At 36.8% G+C, this 25913-nt stretch overlaps 1 protein-coding gene across 1 annotated transcript in view; it reads left to right on the plus strand.

Moving 5' to 3' along the window:
* ARHGAP15 (Rho GTPase activating protein 15) overlaps positions 1 to 25913 on the plus strand; it is a 1708250-nt gene that overhangs the window by 1029967 nt on the left and 652370 nt on the right. The window contains exon 10 of the mRNA XM_053712626.1: positions 25595 to 25717. Within this exon, the coding sequence (XP_053568601.1) occupies positions 25595 to 25717 (123 nt within the window). The remainder of the gene's footprint in view (positions 1 to 25594; positions 25718 to 25913) is intronic.

Consider the following 25913-nt stretch of genomic DNA (forward strand, 5'->3'; position numbering starts at 1 on the left):
TACAAGGTTACTGGACACAGAAACCTTGGTAACATTATTAAATAGTTTAATTATATATGTCACTGATAGTTCGGTGTCTAACTCCTCATTCCATCTGTCTATGTAGTAGGGGGAAAAGCCTACTGTGGGCTTCTGTAATAATGCGTATGTTAGTGACAGGGTCCTTACCACTGGAGACTCTAAATGACATATATTCTCAAACTGAGTGAGTGGTCTGAGTAGGTTACGTCTATCTCTATGTTTAAATATGTATGAGTGACATTGTTGCAAGACAAACCAATTCCCGAAGACTGTTAGGCTCCTCTCCAGCAGTTCCCCTTTAGTAAGTAGTCGTGTCTCGTCGCCCAACTGTATTGTCCACAAAGACCTAAGTGGAGCTTCCATTTGTGTAGTTTTCTTTAGAAGGCCTATAGGGAGTTCAGTGTTTTCAGTAAGGAGGGTGAGTGGGGAGAACTGGGAGGATATATGTGGGTGTTCTCTTAGTATCCTTTTCCATTCCATTAAGGTCTCCATCAGTACGGAGTTCCGTCTGAAATCTGTAGTTAGTTGAGGGGCAGCTTGCCAACAGATCATTCCTAAGTGTGATTTCTCAGCTATATCGTGTTCTAAAGCAACCCATTTTTTTCCCTGGTAGTTCCTAAACCAGTCTACTATCCTCTGCAAATACACAGCCTGTCTATATTTGGTCAGGTTAGGTGCCCCCAGTCCCCCGTCGCCAACCGGCAAGCACATTAATGTTTTATTTATTCTTGCTTTCTTTCTGTCCCATATATAGTCAAAGATTTTATCCTGTAAGGCCACCAGGAAAACTCTGGGTAGAGGGATTGGAAGTGTCTGTAATATATACAGTACCCTAGGTAATATATTCATTTAACTGAGTTTATGCGGCCAAGCCATAAAACCCTTTTTGACCTCCATGAAGAAAGGTCCGCTACAATATTTCTCTGCAAAGTGACATAGTTAAACCTGAACATCTTCTGGACAGTTGGAGCCAGAAATACCCCCAAGTACTTTAGACTTTTTGTTTGAATTTGGAAGGGGCAGATTTGCGTCAGTCGCTTGAGGTAGTCTGTGTCACACTGCAGCATGAACATCTCTGTCTTAGATTTGTTAATAAGAAAATTTGAGGCTCGAAAAAAAGTATCAAATTCAGCTATTAGACGTGGGATCGATGAAATGGGATCTACCATGAAGATCAGAATATCATCCGCGTATAATAATAACTTATGTGTGTTATTGCGTATTTGAACTCCCTGAATTTCTTCCCTATCTCTAATAGTAATTGCCAGAGTCTCTATTACACAGGCGAACAGAAGGGGGGACAAGGGACACCCCTGTCTGGTACCATTGTATATCCTGAATGGGGTTGACAATAACCCATTTACTTTGATTTTAGCTATTGGGCAACTATGTAGGGCCATAACTTTGGAGATAAAGTATGACCCCATCCCGAATCTTTCTAGTGTTAGTCTCATGTAGTGCCAGCAGACACGGTCAAATGCTTTTTCCGCGTCCGCTGACACCACCACTGATGGTCTACTACTCTGAGTGAGAAAATTTATTATGTGCAAAGCCCTTACCATGTTGTCACGCGCTTCTCTACTCTGTATGAAACCAACCTGATCGCCATTTATAATATCTGGTAATATTGGGGACAACCTATTTGCCAACAATTTCGCATAAATTTTGATGTCGGAGTTAAGGAGGGAAATTGGCCTAAAGTTCTCCACGCGATCTGGTGTTTTCCCAGGTTTAGGCATCACCATTATGTGCGCCTCTAGTGCTGTGGGCGAGAAAGGGCTGGTCTCTGAAATTTTATTAAACATCTTCAATAGATATGGGATAAGTATTGTCTTGTATGTCTTATAATAAGTATTTGTATACCCATCTGGTCCCGAGGCCTTACCCTTGGGTAGATTCTTTATTACTTCCAGAATCTCTGAATGTTCAAAGGGCTTGCTCAGGGTCTTCTTTTGTTCTTCACTAACTTGTGGGAATTTAATGCCATCTAAATAATTATCTATTAGGGTATTTTTAGTTCTTTGTTCCGCTGGAGCTTCACTATGTTCTGAATTTAGGTTATAGAGGTTTTTATAATAGTCCCTAAAAGCTTTTGCTATATCTTGGGAAGTATGCACCTTTTTACCTCCCCCACTGCTGGGTATAGCCAGAATGCATTTTTTATTAGCCCTCCTTTTTAATTTTCTCGCAAAAAGCGAGCTACTTTTGTTATCATTCTCAAAATATAACTGCTGCAATTTTAGCGCCTGTTTTTTGCATTCCGCATGGAGCATTTCGGTAATCTGCGTTTTACAGTCCGCAATGGTTTGTGAGAGTGCTGTATTGTTGGGATCTGACTTACGTTGTGCTTCCAGGTCACTAAGGCCATTGAGTTTTTTGTCCATTAAATTTCTGGTCTGTTTATCTCTATGTGTTCTGATACTAATCAATTCTCCTCTAATGACCGTCTTGTGTGCCTCCCACACTAGGCTACTGTCTGACTCAGGGATGTCATTAAAGAGAAAGTATTCCTCTATAGCTTTACCGATCCGCTCATGAGCAACCGGATCTGTCAGCAGAGTATCGTCCATTCTCAATATGTATTGGGTTATGGGGGTATGCGGCCAGTCTAGCGAGCAACTGACCATCGCGTGATCAGACCATGTGTAAGGGTCAATTTCAATTTTAGTCACTCTGGCTAGGTTAGTCACGTCTAACATGAAGTAGTCATTCTGGAGTGTCTGCGGTGTGGATTAGAATAGAAAATGTACTCCCTAAGTTCCTGATGGATAATTCTCCATGTGTCATGCAGTGTGAGATATTTGAAACTTTGTTTCACTGAGTTGACCACTTTATGTGGGGTAGAAGATAACCCGTTAGAATTATCTAGTCCTGGGTTCATGGTAAAATTTAAATCTCCCCCCATGTTGACTGCACCTTTAGATATTTCCAGAGATATATTGGTGAGGTGTTTAAAAAAAATATCCTGTTTTAGATTAGGGGCATATACGTTAATTAATGTGACTATAGTATTTACCAATCTCCCAACCACTATGAGGAATCTACCTGATTTGTCGCTATGTTTTTTAATGAAAGTGAATGGGATACCTTTTTTAATGAGGATAGCTACTCCGTTAATTTTTGTTGTGTTTGAAGCATAATAAGTCTCCCCAAATTTATATGAAAAGGTCTTAGGTTCTCTGCCATTTTTAAAGTGCGTCTCCTGTAAAAATATTATATCGCCCTGGCGGCGAGCAATATCCCTAAGGGCTATGTTACGCTTATATGGACTGTTCAATCCCTTAGTATTTGCTGTAATAAAATGTAACTGTCTATAAGTTCGCGCCATTTTGGCATACGAGGGAGAGAACATTAGTCTCTGGTACAATATAGAACTTACTAGACCTAGCTCTGGGTTTCTGAATCTGTGTGCGGGCCATTGAGCCCCTGAATGCAATGGAACTCTGCGACTTATTTAGAACCTGTGTACATTTCTGTGTGCAGCACTGTGGAACATTTTTAACAAGGAACATACAACATGTAAATACATAACAAATACAATAAAATGAACAAACAGTACAGGTGTCCTCTCTCATAACACCAGTACTACGGGGGAATGCAGAATAACAAACTTCAAAAGCAAAGAAGCGGCACTATTCCACCTGATCATTAGTTAGCAGCGTCCAGCGCCTTTGAGTACCTTGGGGAGAGATAGTTGTACTTAAAGTTCTCTGGTCAACATAGTCTTTTTCTCCCTGACCTTTTTTTTCATGATCAGGACCCACTTTGCATAACGAATGTCCAATATCTGCCGCTGTGCTGACATAAACCATTTTTCATTAACACTATTATAAATAATATTAATAATAAAGCCTAAGGCTACTCAAATGCTCGCAACTATGGCGATCCTACTCCCTCCATGAGTTAGAGGGGCTTGTAGATTGTGTACCCTATTCAGGTGCTCGGTTACTTAACTTATGAATATAACCCCTGCCATTTTATATTCAAATCATTTTTACTAAAACAGGTTCACAGATGTGATTGTTATCTAAGCATATTGGAAAAACAATCAACAATATCACTATACATCATGCTAACAAAAATTGATACGATCTCACCCAATCTTGTAGGCATTAGACAGTTCAGGTCTCATAGTCTCTATTTGACTCCATTTTTGGTGCAGTGGTTTTAGCATTGCCTTTCTTGTAGCTCACCGTCGTCCATCCTAGAGCTCTGCCTCTCTGCGTTGCAGGTTTGTCTGAAGTAGAGCCTTTTGTCACAACATCTTTGACCTGTGAAGCTTGAAAATTAATATTTAGAGCTTTAGATATCATATCTAAGTCTTCTGGTGATCTGTAGGTGTAAGACTGTCCCTCGTGTGAAATCTGCAGGCTAAATGGGAAGCCCCATCTGTATTATATGGATCTCTTTTGAAGTGCCTTAGTAATAAACCGGACATCTTTACGTTTCTGCACCGCGGTAGGGCTTAGGTTCAAATATACCTGAAGCGAGTGATCCAAGTACATGATGATCTGTGATTTTCTAGCTTGTTGCCAAATCTTTTCTTTGTCGGTAAAGCACAAGAACTTTAGTATAATATTTCTGGGCGGGGAACCCGGGGAGGCTGGAGATCTGAGGGCTCTGTGGGCCCTTTCCAGTTCCAGGTCTGGGGCCTGTGGGTCTTGTAGAAGAAATTTGAAAAGGCCTTGCAGATATTGCTGTAGGTCTGTAAAAGAAATAGCTTCTGGAATGCCCCTTATCCTTAAATTATTCTGCCTCCCCCTATTATCTAAGTCCTCCACTTTGTCTTGTAACACTTCTATTTGGGAATTAGCAATGTTGGAGTATGTATTTAGGTAATCATACATCGTGCTTAGAGAGTCCTGTGAATCCTTTACATATTCCATACGATGGCCCAATTCTTTGATATCTTTTTTCATATTAACCAATTCAGAGGTAATTAGCGTTTTAAGGGCATCAAAGTCCGCCTTTTGTAGGCAGATTAGCAATGGTATCTTTGAGTTCTTTTATATTCTCTCCAGACATGGTTATATGTGACTGTGGGTCTTCAGGAGTTAGTCTTGTTAATACGGGTTGATCTGTTAACTCCCCAGGAGGAGTATTAGATCCCTGGAAAAAGCTGCTCACAGGTTTAGTGTTAGTAGAAGGTTTTTTTTGCACCTTATCAAGTTTAGCAGACCTTTTAGACATGATATATATGTGGTCCTGTGTGCAGTCTCTGTATGTATGATATATTCTTATAACCTTGCAGACCCTTTATGGGCTAGAATTGTGCCGTGCCCGCAGAGAGTTCCCAAATACTTGCATCAGTTTGTGTAAGGCTAGGTATTTAAATGGTGGCCATGTGAATGATGGCTTATGTTGGGGCAAAGCAGGTACCCGGTAGCTGAGAGATCTCTGTGTGTTATTTAGTTCACATTTCACCCCAGAGTTCTCATTAATCTCTTAACTTCTGGCTCATGTGTGTGGCTTCATTTCACCATTATATGTTGCGCCTCTTGAATGCAGCCGCCATGCTGTTCATGAAGCCAAACTGACTCCCCGCTGTGTAATATTTTGTCTCAGCAAGGTATAAGTTTGTGCGGGAAAAATCTTACCTCCCTCTCCATTGCGTTGTGGTATGTGTTGCGGCTTTTAGATAAACGCTCACTGCAGGGGTCTCATGTCGAGCAACATGTGCTCCAAAATGGCCGCTGCAACTCTCCCGTTGTAAACTGCTTGCTCTGCCGCTCTCCGCAGCCCTCCTGATCCAGCCTCAGGTGATCTCCATAGTGTCAGTGTCCACAGCTCAACAACTTGGCATAAGTTTGCAGACTCTCTTCGCACTTTTGTTTATTTGGAGTCTAGCTCTGGCCCGGAGCTTCAGTTCCCTGCGGCCATTCACTAGCACGGCCAAGCTCCGCCCTCAGGGAATGTAATTTTAAACAATTTTCAAATTTACATCTATCACCAATTTTGATTTGTTTTCTTGGTATTCTTAGTTGAAAGCTAAACCTAGGAGATTCATAAGCTAATTTTTAAGCCATCTCATGGCATTTTGACAGTTTTTCACCACTAGAGGGTGTTAGTTCATGTGTTTCATATAGATAACACTGTGCTCATGCACGTTGAGTTCCTAGGAGTCAGCACAGATTGGCTAAAATGCAAGTCTGTAAAAATAAGGGGGCAGTCTGCATAGGCTTAGATACAAGGTAATCAAAGAGGTGTAAACAGGTGTAAAAAGATACAAGGTAATCAAAGTGGTGTAAAAAGTGTATTAATATAACTGTGTTGGTTATGCAAAACTAGGGAATGGGTAATAAAGGGATTATCTATATTTTAAAACAATACATATTCTGGTGTAGACTGTTCCTTTAATTGTTCATTTCTGGTTAGCGCATTTGATTAAACGATTAAACGTGATCAGGTTTGCAAAACTTGTTGGATGTTATTTTTTCCACTTTTCACGCTCCATTGAGGGAATACGTTAACGCGGTTGCAATATTCCAAGTTCAGCTTTTTGCTCCTGTAAAGGTTACCATTATTTATTGGTAAAGCCATGCTATGGATCTCAGCATGGTCATAAGTATAGCATTTCATTTAGACCAAGCAGACCAAACCATTGCTATGCATAAAGCCCAGCTTCTAAATATGAATCTGAAACTTAACACAATGAGTTTGAAGATCCACAACCTATGTACAAATTAAGTCATACTTCCTTCAGTGGTGTCCAATGATAAAGACCAAGCCTCTTTCACAGGGCCTCTTTACAAATTTACAGAGCTTGAAATATGGAGATCTGAAAGATTGCTGCGGTTTTCAGTACCAATGTTACCCCCCTTACTTGTCCAACACATGGCAATAATTAATAATATCCATGCTAAGAGGAAAAACTTTTATCCTGGTCTCACTACTAGATAAAAAATTGCATATTGACCTCAATAGAGATCCTTGATTCTCATGGCATACAGAATCAGCAGTTTTCAACCACTCCACACACACCAAGGATCTCATATTGTGAGCAAATAATTCAGTGGAATGTCATGCCATTGTTTTAAAGACCATTTGAAATGTGCCTGATTTCACTTCTGATTTACAAAAGGGCATGCCTTACTAAATAAAAGATGTTTCAAATGTAAGATTCTAAGCATCTTTTAAGGTTGAATCTACATATGTGTCCTTGAAGAATGTAATCTGGCCGAATGACAACAAGGATATACAGAGATACCAAATACTGTATGTAATTTCCTCAACTCCTCATAAATCCATATGACTGTATAAACATTCCATGATATTCAAGAAGAACCAGTGAAACTAGGCCACACATTCCACCTTTCTTCCTCAGAGAAGTTACACCAGCTTTTTCTCAAAGATGGACAAGAAACCTCAACATTTTCTTTCATAAATCATATAATACAATTTTAAACACCTTTCAAATTTTCTTCTATTAGCTAATTTGCTTTATTTTCCTGGTATCCTTTGTTGAAGAAATAGCAGACCACTACTGGGAGCTAGCCGAATGCATTGGGCGAGTCAATAACATTAGAAAGCCCCCCAAAAAGCGGTTCCTGAGCATACCGAGGTATCCTTTTCAACATAAAACAAAATAGATAATAGAAGTAAATTGAAACGTTTAAAATCACACATGCTATTTCAATCATTGAAAAAAAAAATGGGTTTCAAATCCCTTTAAAAGACTTAACTGCTAGTAGCCCAATGGTCATTTATCTTCTATAGATCCATTTATGCGTTTGTCCAACCATCTGCCAGCTAATATTATCATCCCAAATTTAAGCATAACTTAACATTATCAAACATATAAATAATATGGATACAAAGACAGAAGCGCTCTACCAGGAATGAACAACAGCTCAGTAGCTTGCTCTATGGCAAGTCACCACCTAGGAGCAGCCTCTTTTAGCCCAGTTGTGCTTTTCACAGAGGAAAACTTTCCTGAAGTATATCCGTCTGATCCTGCCAAATAAGGTCAGTCCAGCCCCAAATTAATAGGCATTTCTCCTTTGAACAAGTAACATGACAACCCCAGATGATCGTTTTGGCCTTCTGTGGGCCTCGTTAGTGAGGTGCAGCTGTAATCCTCTAAGCTTCACTGGACAAGGAATCCACAACTGGTTTTCCCCTTAGGGAGACCTCTTATATTATTTATTGTTTTATTATTATTATTATTTTTATTATTATTATTATTATTATTATTATTATTATTATTATTGTTTTAAAAGATAGATAATCCCTTTATTACCCATTCCCCAGTTTTGCATAACTAAAACAGTTATATTAATATACTTTTTACCTCTGTAATTACCTTGTATCTAGGCACCTTCTTCCAGCCCCCTGATCACATGACTGGGACTGTTTATTATCTATTGTCTTGCATTTAGCATTGTTTTGTGCTAAATCTTAAATAACCCCCTGTGCCTGAACCCAGTGTTATCTATAAGGCCCACATGTACTTTCTGTCTCTTTGTGTTGAAAAGAGATTTAAAAAGCATGTGATAAGAGGCAGCCCTCAAAGGCTTAGAAATTAGCATCTGAGCCTACCTATGTTTAGTTTAAACTAAGAATATCAAGAGAAAAAAAAGCAAATTTGATGATAAAAGTAAATTGGAAAGTTGATTAAAATTAAAAGTCCTATCTGAATAATGAAAGTTTAATTTATACTAGACTGTCCCTTTAAGGAGACTATTTATCTCCAAAGGACTCTCTGAACTCTCTGTCTTGCTATAAATTAACATCCTAGAGGAATGTAAAATAACTTTAAATGCATTAACAACTTGTTTGCTGAAGCTGTTTTTCAATAGTTAACTCCAACAACTATGTGCCTTATTTGGAGCAGGCAATCATGGCTTGTTACTAGAGTAGGCACAGCTAGCCACTGTCATTTTGGGCTAGATTTTGAGTGGAGCAATATTTAGTATTAAGTTCGCTAGACAGAAGCTTTTGTGCACATCGGGTTGCACTCATATTAAAAGTTGAGAGTAAAACGTTTGCGTGCAAGCAAAACCTGATGCTCACTAACAATTTATTGTGACCGTGTTAACGTCTTCTTCCCATAGAAGTCAATGGAGAGTGCATACTAAAAAAAATATCTAATACTTATACTCGCACATTAACCTGACAGGAAAATCATATACAGATAATGTTCTCTGTATTGTTAATACAAATATATCTCCTATCCTATAATATAAAAGGCCAAGTGTGTTTGTCCGAAGCTGTCATGCGCAGTAGAGACAGCACGAGGACAAACACACCTGGCCTTACCTGACATGCTGTTTGCGGCGGTGGGGCAAAAGTGGGAGTGACCGGGTGGGAGTACGGGCGTGGCCTGGTGCAACTGGGCGTGGTCAGGACATGGTCAGGCATGACAGGGCATGGTCGGGCGCGGTCGGCACGAGAGGGGAGAGAAATAGAAAGAGAGGGGAAGAGACAAAAAGAGATAGGAAAGAGCTAAAGAGAGAGGAAAGAGCTAAAGAGAGAGGAAAGAGCAGAAGAGAGCGGAAAGAGCAGAAGAGAGGGGAAAGAGCAGAAGAGAGGGGAAAGAGCAGAAGAGAGGGGAAAGAGCAGAAGAGAGGGGGAGAGAGAGCAAAAGAGAGGGGTAAGAGCAGAAGAGAGGGAAGAGAGAGAGCAAAAGAGAGGAGAAGAGAGAGAGCAAAAGAGAGGGGAGAGAGAGACAGAGCAAAAGAGAGGGGGGAGAGAATGGGGAGAGAGAGAAAAAGAGAGAGGGGAGAGAGAGAAAAAGAGAGGGGAAGATAGAGAAAAAAAGAGGGGGAGAGAGAGCAAAAGAGAGGGATGGAGAGAGAGAGCAAAAGAGAGAGGAGAGAGACAGAGCAAAAGAGAGGGGGGAGAGAACAGGGAGAGAGAGAGAGCAAAAGACAGGGGGAGAGAGCAAAGGATAAGGATGGAGAGACAGAGCAAAAAAAAGGGGAGAGAGACAGAGCAAAAGAGAGGGGGGAAGAGAGAGACCAAAAGAGAGGGGGAGAGATAGAGCACAAAAGAGAGGGGGAGAGAAAGAGTATAAAAAAAGAGTGGGAGAGAGAGAGCGCATAAGAAAGGGGAGAAAGAGTGCGCAAAAGAGAGGGGGAGAGAGAGAGCAAGGGGTGGGACCGCTGTACTGCAAAAAATGGCCTGTGTAAACGGGCTTTGGGACTAGAATATATATATATATATATATATATATATATATATGACTAATCATGCAAATATCTGTTACTACTATAGGCTGCGACTCCCCAACCCCGCTCTTGTCACTGTATTTAGTAAGATATAGTACATGGTTACTGATTGCCAGATTTATGTGCTCTGATTCAGGTATGGTATAATACTTGCGGGTACGGTCCCTCTTACACACTTATGCCACATCTGCTGTATATTAATTGTATATTATATGGATGCCACTTTTGTACACATCTGTAACATTTTTCTATGTATATATGTTTCAATTTGAATGTTTAATAGACACTGAGTTTATTTACCAAGAATTGGTTGCCCTGGCAACGGTTTTTAGCAGTTTTTCTCACAGGGGCAGGGTCTTATGTGTTGGTATAAATGTTTGATTTACAGTATGTTGTGTTGGTCTGAGGAAGGGGAGCATTCCCCAAAACGTCACTAAATAAATTTTATTCTACATTAAGACCAGTGAGTGCTGTCTTCTATGTGCCATATCCTACTCTTATTCTAGCACCCTGGCATTTGACAAACTGTTTGTGAGAGTGCACCTGTCTCTTTGCCTATATGTGTATGTATATATATATATATATATATATATATACATACACACTATATAGATAAGAAACAGAAGCAAACACTGCTCAGGCGACCAAGGTGCTGTTAATAGCAAAAGCGTTTATTCATCCAGACAGGACATAGTCAGAAGAAAAGAACACCTGACATGTTTCGCGCAGGCGTACCTGCGCTTCACCAGGGTCATAATTAATTTGCATACAGAAGAGAGAAGCGCTCTAACAGGAACGAACAACAGCTCATCAGCTAGTTCTCTGGCGATTTACCACCTGGGGAAGTCTCCCTATGGGTGATAGGGGAAACCAGATATGGACTCCTTGCCCAGTGTTGCTTAGAGGAATGTGGCTGCACCTCACCGATGAGGCCCATATAAGGCCGAAACGATCGTCTGGGGTTGTCATGTTCCTTGTTCAAAGGAGAATTGCCTGGTATTTCTGGGCTGGACTGACCTTAACTGGCGGGATCAGACTGATATGCTTCAGGATAGTTTTCCAATGTGAAAAGCACACTGGTCTAAAAGAGGCTGCTCCAGGTGGTAAATCGCCAGAGAACTAGCTGATGAGCTGTTGTTCGGTCCTGTTAGAGCGCTTCTCTCTTCTGTATGCAAATTAATTATGACCCTGGGGAAGTCTCCCTATGGGTGATAGGGGAAACCAGATATGGACTCCTTGCCCAGTGTTGCTCAGAGGAATGTGGCTGCACCTCACCGATGAGGCCCATATAAGGCCGAAACGATCGTCTGGGGTTGTCATGTTCCTTGTTCAAAGGAGAATTGCCTGGTATTTCGGGGCTGGACTGACCTTAACTGGCGGGATCAGACTAATATGCTTCAGGATAGTTTTCCAATGTGAAAAGCACACTGGTCTAAAAGAGGCTGCTCCAGGTGGTAAATCGCCAGAGAACTAGCTGATGAGCTGTTGTTCGTTCCTGTTAGAGCGCTTCTCTCTTCTGTATAGAAATATATATATATATATATATACCTTTATATCTATTTCTATATATATATATATATATATATATATATATATATGTATTTTACATGAACAGTATCATATATATTGAAATATATATTTAATAAACAAAAATATACAAAATAAAATTAAAAAAGTGCAAAGTTTAAAAGTAATAAAGGTTAATCTGAAGTGTAAAGTGATATAAAATACAAATCACAAAGTGAGAATGCAGCAGAACTCTAATGTCAAGCAGTGTTATACTGCACAGGGCTTGTCTCTCCTTCACATACAGAGATGTTGGGAAGGCCCTTTGTAGAAGTATAGCAAAATCTACCTTTTGAAAGTCTCACTAGGGATCTCGTAGTGCTGGAGGATAATTTTAGAACATCTGACCTAAGTGAAAGTTTTTGATTAGGCCTTTAATGACATAATTACCAGGGCATTTTTTATTTCTCGAATGCATCAGCTAAAATGAGTTAATAACCCAGACAACACTTTCCCCTATTACTAAGTACCCAATATGTTTCTGAATTTAACATTTGCATAGGAGAAAAACACAGAAATTACTAACCGCCATAATAGATGATGTAAGGAAGCTACGTCTCCAAACAAATACAAACATTTCCTGTTTGATCAATAACATATCAAACATGCATGCCCAATTTACAGATAATGGGCCCCATTTATTAACTTCTGGATGGAGATGGTTTGCTCTCAGCAACCAATAGAAATATAACAGGCTTTGTCAATCATCCTGTTTGGAACGGTATGATTTTAACTTTGAAAGCCTTGAGATGGCAGACAGGCTAAGTAGCCACGGTCTTAAGACTAGAGCTACCCATCTAGCATTTCAAGCTCACTCACGCAAGCCTGAAATACACAGGCCCCAAAGCTGCATCCACAGCTTTATAAATGGGCCCACTGAATCCCTTAAATATACATACACACAGAGGCCTATGGCTTTGGAGTCCAATGGGTTAAATGCACAAATGTCACCTATTAGCATCACTATACACTATAAAGAGGGATCAATCAACACACAGGCACTTCATCCTGTGATGTAATGATTAAAACCATAAAAGTACTATTTTACCATTAATCATGTCCATTTTATTTTTTAATAACAAAATCATGAGATTAATAATGCAGGGAGGTAACAATTTCGAGCTTCAGGGGTATTAATGGCAGAGGCCGTATGAGATTGTGATCACTAAAAAAAATGACTGACAATACCGTACTAAGTTCAGAAGTTATTATCTGACAAATATAAAAGGAAAATTGTGATCAACGCCTATATTGTATATAGCAGTATTTCCTACACAACTAAAAGTTGCAGGTATATTATTACAGTGTTTTATACTTTAGAACCCTTACACAATGTTATAACGTCTTTTAGTCATTTTTTTACAGTTTCAAGCCTTTCTTAAGCTTTTTAATATATCTAAAACATTTAGTAGCAAGTTTCCAAATACTGTAGCTTTAAAGTAAAAATCAGTATTGAGAGATGGCTTTTAGTCAGAATTTCAAACAAGGTTTTTCAATTGATTTCCTGAGTTCATTGGGTTAATTTCCACAGGGTTGCAGGTGCCCAATGTTTCACATGTATAATGACAATACTGAGCACTTAAACCATTAGATTGTCGTATTACAGCAAAATTATTGGCCCTCTCTAAGAATTATTGTTTGGTTTTTGTGTTTTTACTTTGTGCTCATCATTTGTCTTTTCTTAAGAACTTAGAGTTTACACAATGGAAAAGAAATCTGTCTTTTGCCTTAAGTGAAATAACATCACTTCCACAACAAGCATCTGCAATGACATCACAAGAGGCTCTGCAATTCTATCAGAAGGTCACCGCACACTTTATTAATGGATATGATCATTAATCTAACTCTACGCATTTAATATGTTTGAAAGCAGTTTGTAATTAAGTGTATGCTTAACAGAAGCTTTAATAGATTCCAGAAAAAAAAAGATACACTTTTGTGAGCTGTTATAAAATTGCATTATAGTAGTTATAAACCTGGAAACATATAGGGTTAGATTACAAATGGAGTTGCAGTTTGTGCTCACATTCAAGCTTTAAAAAAACGCTAGAATAATTTATTTTTTTGTGCTCGTATCATGAGTTGAAAGTAAAAAGTGTGTGCTTTGCATTCGCAAAGTTGCAATAACAAATAGACTTTGAGCAGTCACAATTGCAAAATCACACTCCCCCTTAGACTTCAATGGAGCCAAACGAGTTTCACAATATAAACAGTATATATTACTACTACTCTATACTCATCTTACTTGACCTCTCTGCTGCCTTTGACACTGTTGACCTTCCCCTCCTTTTATGGACTCTCAGCTCTCTTGGGCTCTGTAACACTGTCCTCTTGTGGATTCCCTCTTAACTTTTTAACAGATCCTTCTTAATCTCTTTTGCTGGTGACTCCTCCTCTCTATTGCCTCTGTCTGTTGGAGTACCTCAAGGCTCTGTTCTGGGTCCTCTACTCATCTCTGTTTACCCTTCTTCACTGGGTAAACTTATCAACAGCTATTGCTTCAACTGGCTCGGCATTCACATTAGAGTTAAATTCAAAATTCTCACCCTGACCTACAAAGCCCTCACCAATGCTGCCCCACCCTACCTGTCCTCACTCATCAACAAATATACTCCAGCCCGCCCCCTAAGATCCAACAATGACCTGCTCCTTGCATCCTCTACCAACACTTCCTCCCATGCTAGACTACAGGACTTCTCTCGTGTGGCACCAACCCTCTGGAATGCACTTCCTCAAGCTGTCAGACTTTCCTCTAACCTGTCCTCCTTTAAACGCTCGCTAAAGACCTTCTTGTTAATCGAAGCTTATCACCCGACTCAGTAACAAATTAATTTCACTTAACAGTTACCCTCATCTATCTCCTCACTTTTATCATTCTCACTTTTGCAGTCCCCACCTCCTGTTTACCATCCTCCTACCTATCTGATTGTAATTTCCCACGGGAATAGGACCCTCAACTCCCCCTGTATTTGTCTGTAAAATGTAGTATTTTATTTTACTGTTTCTCCGTTGTACTTTTACCTTTGTACCCATGGACAGCGCTGTGGAATCTGTTGGTGCTTTATAAATAAAGAATAATAATAATATTAATATAATTATATGTATACATGTGTGTACATATGTATTTATGTGTTTATATGTGTATATATGTCTGTAAATACATATATACACATATAAATATGTAAATACATATGTACACACAAATAAATAAATAAATATATATATATATTACATACATACCTTCATATACATATTTTGACATGTTTATGTATTTATCTCTATATTAAAGTCCTTTGCAGTCCTTTTTTTTTCTAACACCTGAGACCTCATATTTTTTTTTAAATAGTTTTTATTACATTGTGTTATTGTGAGTGTTACTATACTTTAAAATGTATTTTTAATGTGTTTTGTGACACTTTTTTTGACTCGTTTAACAGTTAATCAGAGCTCTGAAGTTGCGGTAATAATTCTAGAGTACATCACGATTGCGCTTATGAGTTCGCATTTACTTTCAACTTTTAATATGGGCGGAATTTAACTTGTGTGCAAATGGCCTTGAAAACCCAATATCGCTCACACGAAAACTATAGCGCTCCACTCTAGTCCATAATGTTAAATAGCAAAATATTTAGAACACTCTCAGCTAAAATGAATTAGACAAGTATCACATTTTTATGGCCAGAAAGTAGATGGGAACAAACAAAAAAGAATACAGATAAGGTCATTTATTCTATAAAAGTTATGTAACATTGTAACATCGTAACAAACTAGATGAAGTTAACAAAGACAGAAGTCCAATGAGTTCAACCTATACAAATCTTAATATATTAATAATAAAGTGAATAAAGTTTTAGGAATCCAAGGGGAAACCTAAAAGTGGCGCACTAGTTGCCTATATAATTGGTACAATAATAATCAACAGCCAAAAAAAGGCTGCATAAAGAAAAAAGAGTGTAAAAGGAATGTGTAAAACCTTATAAGTGTGGGATAAAAGTAAAAAAACAGTGAGTGGAAAACACGTTCAAAATGTTACTTGTTACGGGTGAAGACGATATGTAAAAGAATGTATGTGAAAATCATAAAAAAATAAATAATAATAAAATGTGCTGAATGCCAATACATAATTTGTATAAAAAATACAAAAAGAAAAACAAAGTAAAAGGTGGTAGTCCACACAAAAAAACCTGTAAAATGAAGAGTTCATAAAAGAATAACCAATCAATGTTCTGTCTGTGAATCTGCCGTCATGAAGTAAAGAAATCTTGAATGGTTCAGAAAAGGAGCCAAAGCTAGTGCTGGAACACAGATGGTGAGGCTTTCTCCACTTAGGTAAACCATATGAAAAACGATCAACACTAAAGATAAAGATAGAACAAGGGGCGCCTCATAGTGAATTCAGTTACAAAAAACAAAGGCAGACGCAAAGGTAAGAAAACTACTCACAATAGTAGTGGCACTTGTATGAAACAAAGTGCTATAAATGCGGACTGACACTTGTAGTGTTCAGCTCACTGGTCACTTCTGTGATGATGAAAGACTCGGTTGCAGCTTTTCAAACAATCCCAGGTCTATTGTTGGAAGCAGTGTTTAAGAATTCAAATAAGACAGCCGCGGGCAATGTCAAGCAATGTCAAATAATGTGCAGGATGGATTGGAACAAAGGGCTAATGTGTCTCACTATGTTTGGCAACAGATTAACAAGACTCCAGCCTTGCTAAAGTTAAAAACAAACAAACGTCAGGAAGAAACGACCAGTAATTGGGTTGAGAAAAGCGTTTTGCCTCTGTGATTACCTTGTATCTAAGCCTCTGCAGACTTCCCTTTGCCTCAGTGCTTTTGACCGACATGCAGTTTAGCCAATCAGTGCAGACTTTTAAATAACTCCACGGGAGTTAGCACACTGTTATCTATGTGACACACATGAACTAGTACTGTCTAACTGTGAAAAACTTTCAAAATGCTCTGAGCTATGAGACGGTTTTTAACGGTTTCAAAATCTTGCAAATCTTTATCACATATTTTTATTTTCTCCCCAGATGAAGGAGGGCACACCTACCACTATTTATATGACTTTGTAGCTGCAATGCAGCTTTCCCATCAATGTCTTTTTAATCAGTGCACAAACATTTACACTAACAACTTATATAGTACTGAAAATTGCAACGTTATAGCGTCACAAACTAAGAAAATGAAGGAACAGGTACCAACAAGTGTTTAGAGGTCTACAAAGCTTTGCGGTTATTGTGTGGCTAAATTGTGCTATATGCTCATCTGTTTCACTTTGCTTATTGGCAGCCTTGGGTAAAGCAGTGTTTTTTTAAGAGAAAAAATAATAAGGTCATTTTCCTTGTAATTTCTAAAGGAGATATTTAAGAGTAGGTTGAGTCATATCACATTATTTTAAAATATCAAGATGGGGAGATGTGGCTTCTTCCAGCACAATAAAATAAAACAAGACAATATCATAAAATTACTTAAAATATATTGGGGAGGGGGGTTTTGAGAAAGAAATTATATTTGTTTTTTTCTACCTACATTATTTTAGTCTGGTGAAGGGGGACATGCTTATATCTTTACCCTAGAACCACCTAAAACACCCCTGATCCCCTAAATGCCCTGGCTTTGTAAAAGTGGATACATTATAAATGTAGGGCTCCATTTATCAAAGGCAGGGTGGATGAGGTTTGCTTTCATGAACTTTGTCTGCTGGCTTTGCGGCAAGTGGGCAGCATTTGATGCCCGACCCCTGCTCATGTGCAATCAATCTATGTGATCAGGGACTGTCAATCATCCTGATTAGATCTGATGATTAAAATCCGCCACATTTTAGGTGGTGGAGAGGTTAAGTAGTCTTAAGACCGCTGCTACTTAAAGTGATGGTACAATTTTATAATACAAGATTTTATAATCCTACTTCCTTCGCCCCCCTTCATTTCCCATTTTGGCTAGGATGTGACATCGGAAGCAGTCCCACCCACTCATATGCTTCCTAAGGGCTTTTAAAGGGCTGGACTTCAAAAAAAGTCATATGACACACACACTGATTGGTTGTTTATTGGAATTGTCATAAAAAAGGAGTTTGTCCCAATGAGCCGGCATAACATTAAAATAGAAACATTTAACCCTTATCACGGATAGATTTAAAAAAAAAAAAAAAGATTACATATATGGCATTTGATTAGCTAAAGTTTACCATCAATTTAACTAACATTTCAGACTTGCTCCTGCAAGGCCTGAAACGCTTGGGTTGTGAAGCTGCATTTTCAGCTAAATAAATGGAGCCCATAGGATAGCATAGTATAAACTATAAATGAAATCTAGTAAAGCATGTGTTTATTCAACTTTGAAAACTATTCTATTTATTTATTTATCAAGTACTCAAGTGTGCACACAGAGGATTATGATGTACTTTTGTATTTTTTATAGATACTTAGGTAAACCATTTTCGCTTGATAGTTTGAATAACAAAAAAGTTGTGCAAATTAAGGATTTAAGTTATTTTCAGGCTTAAAGGGACAGTAAAGTCAAATTACATTTTAAGCAACTTTCCAATTTGCTTCTATTAATAGTTTTGCTTAGTTTGCTTGGTATCCTTTTGTTAAAGAGTAATAATAGATAAACTCAGGAGCGTGCTTGTGTCTTTAACTATCTGGCAGCAGTGTCAGTAATATTTTTATAGCAATTATACATATATGCAAACACTGCTGCCACAGAACGCTGAAAACACATGCACAATCCTAAGCTTCTATAAGTGTGTTTACTTCTTTAACAAATGATACCAAAAGAACAAAGCAGATATTATAATAGAAGTAAATTAGAAAGTTGTTTAAATTCCCATGCTTTATCTGAATCATGAAGGTTTTTCATTATGGGGCATATTTATCAAAGTGCTAGCGGACATGATACGATAGCGTATCATGTCAGCTGCACATCGATAAATGCCGACAGCATACGCTGTCGGCATTTATCATTGCACAAGCAGTTCGCCAGAAATGCTTGTGCAATACCGCCCCCTGCAGATTTGTGGCCAATCGGCCGCTAGCAATGGGTGTTAATCAACACGATCATATTCGATTGGGTTGATTTCTGTCCGCACCCTCACAGCAGACGGACAAGTTATGGTGCAGCGGAAACAGGGGGCATCAAACTCCATTCAGAGCTTAATAATTCGGCTCCTTTGACTTCATACATTTTAATGCATTGAAACAAAGGCTTATTAATAAAAAAAAATGTTGCCTCAAAAATTAAAGGAATGTGGTATATGACAAAGGGCCGGACTGAGAAAGGTTGTGTATAAATAGATGTGTTTCTGTATGAATGTCTGCACTGGCTAAACTGCATGCCTGTCAAAAGCACTGAGATAAAAGGGGTAGTCTGTAGAGGCTTAGATACAAGGTAATCACAGAGGTAATACTTATAGTAGTATAACTGTGTTGGTTATACAAAACAAATTTTTAAACAATAAAAATTTTCAAGTAGACTGTCCCTTTAAATAACTCTACGCACATGATCACAATGTTATTTATATGAAACATATGAACTTTCGCCCACTAGCTGTAAAAAGCTGCCAAATGCATTCAGATAAGAGGTGGCCTTCAAGAGCTTAGAAATTAGCATATAAGCCTACCTAGGTTTAGCTTTAAACTAAGAATAACAAGATAATAAAGCAAATTTGATGATAAAAGTAAATTAGAAAGTTGTTTAAAATTACATGCCCTTTCTAAATAATGAAAGTTTAATTTGGACTTTACTATCCCTTTAAGGCTTATACAGCCGAAACAAATAAGACACAAACAACTCCTTGTCTGTTTTAGCATTTTAACTTTCTGTTTTAAGCCTAAAATAAAGTTATTGGTTTTAAGCTTGTTGTTTCTTTAGATTTGTGGAGTCCCAAAATATGTAGTTCAATTTTTGTTTTCGCTTTAGACAGACATAATGTAAAGGGACATAAAACTTCAATATACAAGTTCTCTATAGTTTGTTTACAACTATGTAATTAACCCCCTAAGATTGGTTAAATAAATAATTAAAGTGATCTCTGGACTGGTAATACACTAGCAGTCTGGAGATGAGCATGCCTATTGAGCCAATCAGGGGCAGCATATGTGCATATCCACCAATCACTGTGTTTAGCTCAAGATTAGCAACATATGACATTGGTTAACCACATAAGCATTAGCAAGTGATGGTTAAATACAAACATGCTCTAACACATTAGAGAATTTTGTTTTTGCAGTGTTATGTTCCATTTATTTTGTTTTTAATTTAAAAAAATAAACATCACACATTAAAATACATATGTTTAAACAGAAAATGAATATATTGATGTCATGTTTCAGATAACGTGCAAATAAATCTGAAAGTTACATTTTATCAGTTTTACTGAAAGTGTATAAAACTTAAGGAAAACGAATGTTAACTTATTTAGTAATATAAAGCATTGATTAACTGCTCAGGGTATTTTAGTTTTCCTTTTCTTGACTTATTTATTCATGATGATGCTTTTTTAATGCATTATGTTCTATGACTTTGGGTGTTGTGATGAACTGATAGGAAGGCTGTTATAATGTATTTCAGTTAGGAAGAAGCACTTGAAAGAAATTGGTTTTGCTATACACATGATCTGAAACAATCAATAGTACTTTAGTCTGACAAGCTCTGTCAATATTCATTGTTACAGTTCAGAAAGTCGTTAATGGATAGTTCTTCAAAAACCAATGCTTTCAACACATGTTAAAAGTACTCAAATGTACCCTGGCAGGAATTAATTATAGGTAAACCCTTGGGATTATATACAAATGTTTTTTAAATTGAGAGTGAAATAAAAGTCATAGTAAGGTCTGCAGTTTCCCAAGAGAAATTGTATAAGCACAGTTGATAAGTCCACATAATGTTCATTTTAACATAGTATAATTTGATCTTCTGATATGAATTCTTGCTTCATTTTACAGACTTTAATTCATTTTTTATATAAGTTTGTTTCACATCTGAGTGATTCCTTAGTTTAAACAGACAGTGTAATCAATGCTTTTAAAAAAAGCCTTTAATTAGAAGGTGTGTTACCTCTGGTTAAGAAGCTTGTAATACATTAAGTGTGATTACTTTTCTTTCTTCTCTTTGGCACTGACTCAGAGCTGTCAGTCATATTAAGTTTCAGTTTCCCTATTTCTTTCTTTATATTAACATTCTAATTGTTTTCCTTTCCAGTTTCCCCAGAGTTACATTGCCAGCATTGCAAACAAGGGAGGTGGGACTGGTGCACTAAATAGAGATTAACTAAACCAAAGAGAAGGGAAGGTGGAGACTAGGCATTGCTGAACATAGAGACATGATTACATAGGGACAGATTTTTTTTTCTTCTTCTATCAGCCAGTAAGTCCTGGGGCTAGGACTCAGTTGTACAGACCATGCACTTCCTATTAGTTTCACCTAAGTTTAAACAAATTTTATTTTTACCTTATTTCATAGAAGAAAATATTTTTTCTACATTAAGGTGCTGTTCTTTCATATACATAATAGAATCATTCTTAGTAATACACCCCTTTAAGGCCAGTAAACTTTCTGCATATCCATATTTTTAGGGCATATTAAATGGCCTTCATAGTCCGAAAAATTGCATGCTCTAATTTATTAAGGAAATAGAACATATTTTTTAACTATAATGGATCTTTAACTAATTAATTTGTAATCTGCAGGATTTTCTGTCAGCCAGCCTCCCAAATTCAAAAATTGAGTAAGCCAAGGCATTAAAGGGATATGACACCCAGAATGTATCTTTCATGTTTCAGACACAGCATATATTAAAAAAATGTTTTTAGTTTACCTCTTAAATTTATTATCAAAGTTATTTCATTCTCATGGTATTCTTTGTTGAAGAACATACCTACGTAAGTAACATGCACTTGTCTAGAGCAGTGTTTCTCACCCGTGGTATACTGAACCAGTGCACAGGGGAAATGATCAGCTGATCAGTAACACCATGGTTACTAACTTGTTCTCACCTATCAGCTGATTATTTCCCCTGTGCACTGGTTCAGCTATAATGAAAACCTGGCCTGTTGGGGGTACTTGAGGACTGCGGTTGAGAAACAATGGACTCTAGAGCAATACATGTCAGCAAACACTGTTGCCTCCTAGTGCTGTTGCAAATGTATAACATTGTTAAAAGTACATTTGCAAAAATGCTGCCATTTTGAATTTTGAAAAAAGGCACACCTATGTTTGGCTATAATTTGACCACAATTTAAATTAGGTCATTCAAATCAACATCATTTTTTTGTGTGCTATAAATATATATATATATATATATATATATATATATATATATATATAAAAGAAGCAGAGATCCAGCACTCACATTCAAAAACCAGCTGCCGGGGTGCAATTCAAATTAATACATAAGGTTAAGAAATCCAGGAAAGCACTCGCCGTTACTATTACTTAATTTATTAACGTGGTAAACATTTAATGAATTAAGTAATAGTAACGGCGAGTGTTTTCCTGGATTTCTTAACTATATATATATATATATATATATATATAATTTTAATAAGTATATTGAATAATCAAATTGACACCATTGCTTGGAATCCTTTGTTGAAATGCAGCATTTTCTGGGACAGTATGCCTAGGTAGTCTCAGGAGTGTACATTTGTGTTGAGCACTATATGTTGGCAATGATATTCATAACAATGTTATACCTTTAGAGTTTAAGACATATGAATGCCTCTGAGCATACATAGGTTTGCAATCATAGAAACAAGCTGCATTTCAACAAAGGATGCCGAAAGGACAGAGTAAATTTGATACCAGATATAAATTGGAAAGTTGTTTTTTTTTTCTTTTTAATTTGTACGTTCTATTTCTTTGTTTCAACATACTCTTTGTATTATTGTTGTATTAAATCAATACTTTATACAGACACAAATCCAACAGTTCCGTAGCAATATTAAGACCCTTATTAAAAAAAAAAAAAAAAAAAAAAGGTAAAAGTACAGGATACAAAGTGTTACGTTATGCAGTTAAGGATATCTTCTAGTTTTAATGGTGTTATTAAGATCCATTTAGGATGTTTTATATTAGATTAGAAACATTGTTATTTACTCAGAAGGTAACTGTTCCTACTAATTGAAAAATACAGAAAGCTGTAAAATAAAACAACCATCAATGATGCACATTTTCCGTACTACAGCAACAACATTTCTAAAATGAAAAGTTATTTTTGTAATCTAATGGATAATTTGCTTATGTATTTTCCAGTAACAGAGTCCTTTTATGTGATTACAAGTTTATGAAAGTATGTTTGGGGTCAGCAATGGTTGTGGGAAAAAAGTACAGTTCTGTTAATTCAGTAGTAGAATGAGAAGCAAACTTTTCATTTATTATCATGGGCATGTGTTTGTTTTGCTTTCCTTAATTGGTAATATTTTGTTTACTTTAAATAATGAGTTTGGCAAGTTTTACTCTCTTGATAACATAGGGGCTCAAACAATGTTACATTTTTGGATTCTATATGTAGTCACATATTTAATACCTCAAATAAATAATTAATGGATGTTTATTAATCCTCTGTTTGGTTCAATGTATGTTCTTCCTTCCTATTTACAATGTATGTAACTACAGGTAGTCCTCAGTTTATACCAGAGTTTCAGTCCTAAAGGAACTGTTGCACAAAACTAATTTGTGTAAAATGAACTATTTATTTAATTTAATTCAATGGAAAATGTAACTCTTTATAATATCTATCTATCTATCTATCTATCTATCTATCTATCTATCTATATATATATATATATATATATATATATATATTATAGTATTATTATTATTAACTTATGAAATGAATGTCATGAATATAAAAACTGCTTTCCGTGATAAAATATATGAATGTTAGGTACAGTATATAGTTTGCTACAATATAAATAAACAATTAAAGTGAATGTAAATTTTGATGCTAAAGTGCCCGGTTTTTAAAAATTCGATTAAAAACAGGGGCACTTTAATTCATCAAAATTTACATTTCACTCCTGTTGTGAAAAAAAATTTACCTTTTACTCTTGACAGCAGCTCCAGCTTCCTCCACCCATCGCAAAGCCTCTTCCTGGGTCTAAAATGAGGAATCCGGCTTCCTCCATTTATGCTCAGTTATCCTCTCCCTTACCTCTCTACAGGTCTTGCCAATATAAATTTGGCCACATGGGCATTTAATAAGGTCGATACAGTATGTAGCTCTACAAGTTAAATATTTATTAATTTTAAATCTCTTCCCAGTGGTGGGATGATAAAAACTATCTCCCTTGATCATGGAACTGCAGTTGCTGCAATTCAGGCATGGGTAGCAACCTAGTTTCTTAGGCCCAATAGTTCTCTGGCTTTCTTGTTTATGGCTACCAATGTCTGAATGCACCAGCATATCTCTAATGCTCCTGTTCTTTTTATAAGCCACCATTGGGTTTTCTCTGGATTCAATAATTTCTGGGTGGCACTCTCTTATTATATGCCAGTTCTTCTTTAGAATACCAGTGACTTTGTTGCTCAACCTATTAAATTGTGTAACAAAAATCATACGATTAGTTTTTGGTTGCTTACTTATCTTATCTGTTCCCTCCAAAATCATATTCAATTGTTTAGAAACAAGCAGAGGAGGATAATTTATATCTATAAACTTATTGGCCATCTGCTGCAGTCTATATTTACATTGGTCCTGATCTGTTACTATTCTTTTAACTCGAGTAAATTGACTCTTAGGGATTGATTGAAAAATGTTTTCTGGATGACAACTCCCATATTTTAACAAATTATTCCTGTCTGTACTCTTAACATAGAGGTCTGTATGTAAGAACCCTCCCTTGTTAAGCACCTACCCTCTGGAACACACTCCCTCGCGCTGTCAGGCTTTGCCCTAATCTTTCTTCCTACCCTCTGGAACACTCTCCCTCGCGCTGTCAGGCTTTGCCCTAATCTTTCTTCTCAACCTCCTACCCTTCTAGATTGTAAATTCCCACAGAAATAGGGCCCTCAACTCCTTCTGTATGTGTTTGTAAATTTTGTCCTGTCTCTTACAAGTCTTATTTTGTTTTATTTAAATGAATTGTATCCATGGAATATGAATATGTTGGCGCTTCATAAATTAAGTATAATTAAAATAAGTATAATTAAAAAATAATATGTATATGAATATATATATATATATATATATATATAGATATAGATATATATATGTGTGTTAAAATGTGTATATATACATATTAACACATAAATATATATTTATATAAGCATATACATATATTTTTATAGAGAACACACAGTTACCCCCAGACCACAATGTTAAGGCACTTTTCAGTGTCGTTTATTTTTTAACACCCCACACCCACTCACTTTAAGCCCATAAACTGCTTCGGGCAGTCATTTTTAAAAAAATGAAAGGTGCTGATATTTTTTTATTTTTAACAGGGATATACACACTTAATTTGGGGGGAAATTGGGGGACCTGGTTAATTTTTGGAGTGAGCTTTCTGTAGCAATAACTAGCCACTTGTAATTGAGGGACACTAAGGGATATTTTTTTATGAGTAAAAAATGTTTTCTGTTTAAATGTTGCTCTATAAACATAATAATAAAAGAAAAATAAGAATAATATAGGATTTGAAGAGATACTTACTGATTTTGGTGCAAGAGTACTTACCCTAAAAATATTATTTCTTTGTAAAATAGGGTTGGAATATATATTTTGCACATTAAATATCTATACCATTATATAAAATAGAAGATGTAACATAGCACAGTTGTTATTCAGTCAATAGACATCATTGCGTTAAAGTTGTATTATTTGTTTTCAGTGTTAAAATTAAACTACAGTGCATCCGATGGCAGTGACAAAAGTCGTGTGAAGACTAGATTGAAGAAGTTTATTTCTCGACGACCATCATTGAAAACTTTGCAGGAAAAGGGTCTCATTAAAGGTATTCAAGATATGATTTGTAAATGCTTATACACATATATTGTACATTTGTGAGAATGTTAGCAAAAATATGTACATTAGCAAATGTATGTTTAAGTTTACAAGATTTAGTAAAAGTACAAACATTTGTTGTTGCTACAACGTGGCCTCCTCCATTGAACATTAAGTGGTAAACCAGGCACCTCAAGGTTTTGCAG

The sequence above is a fragment of the Bombina bombina genome, chromosome 1, assembly GCF_027579735.1.
Source record: "Bombina bombina isolate aBomBom1 chromosome 1, aBomBom1.pri, whole genome shotgun sequence".
NCBI classification, from domain to species: Eukaryota; Metazoa; Chordata; class Amphibia; order Anura; family Bombinatoridae; genus Bombina; species Bombina bombina.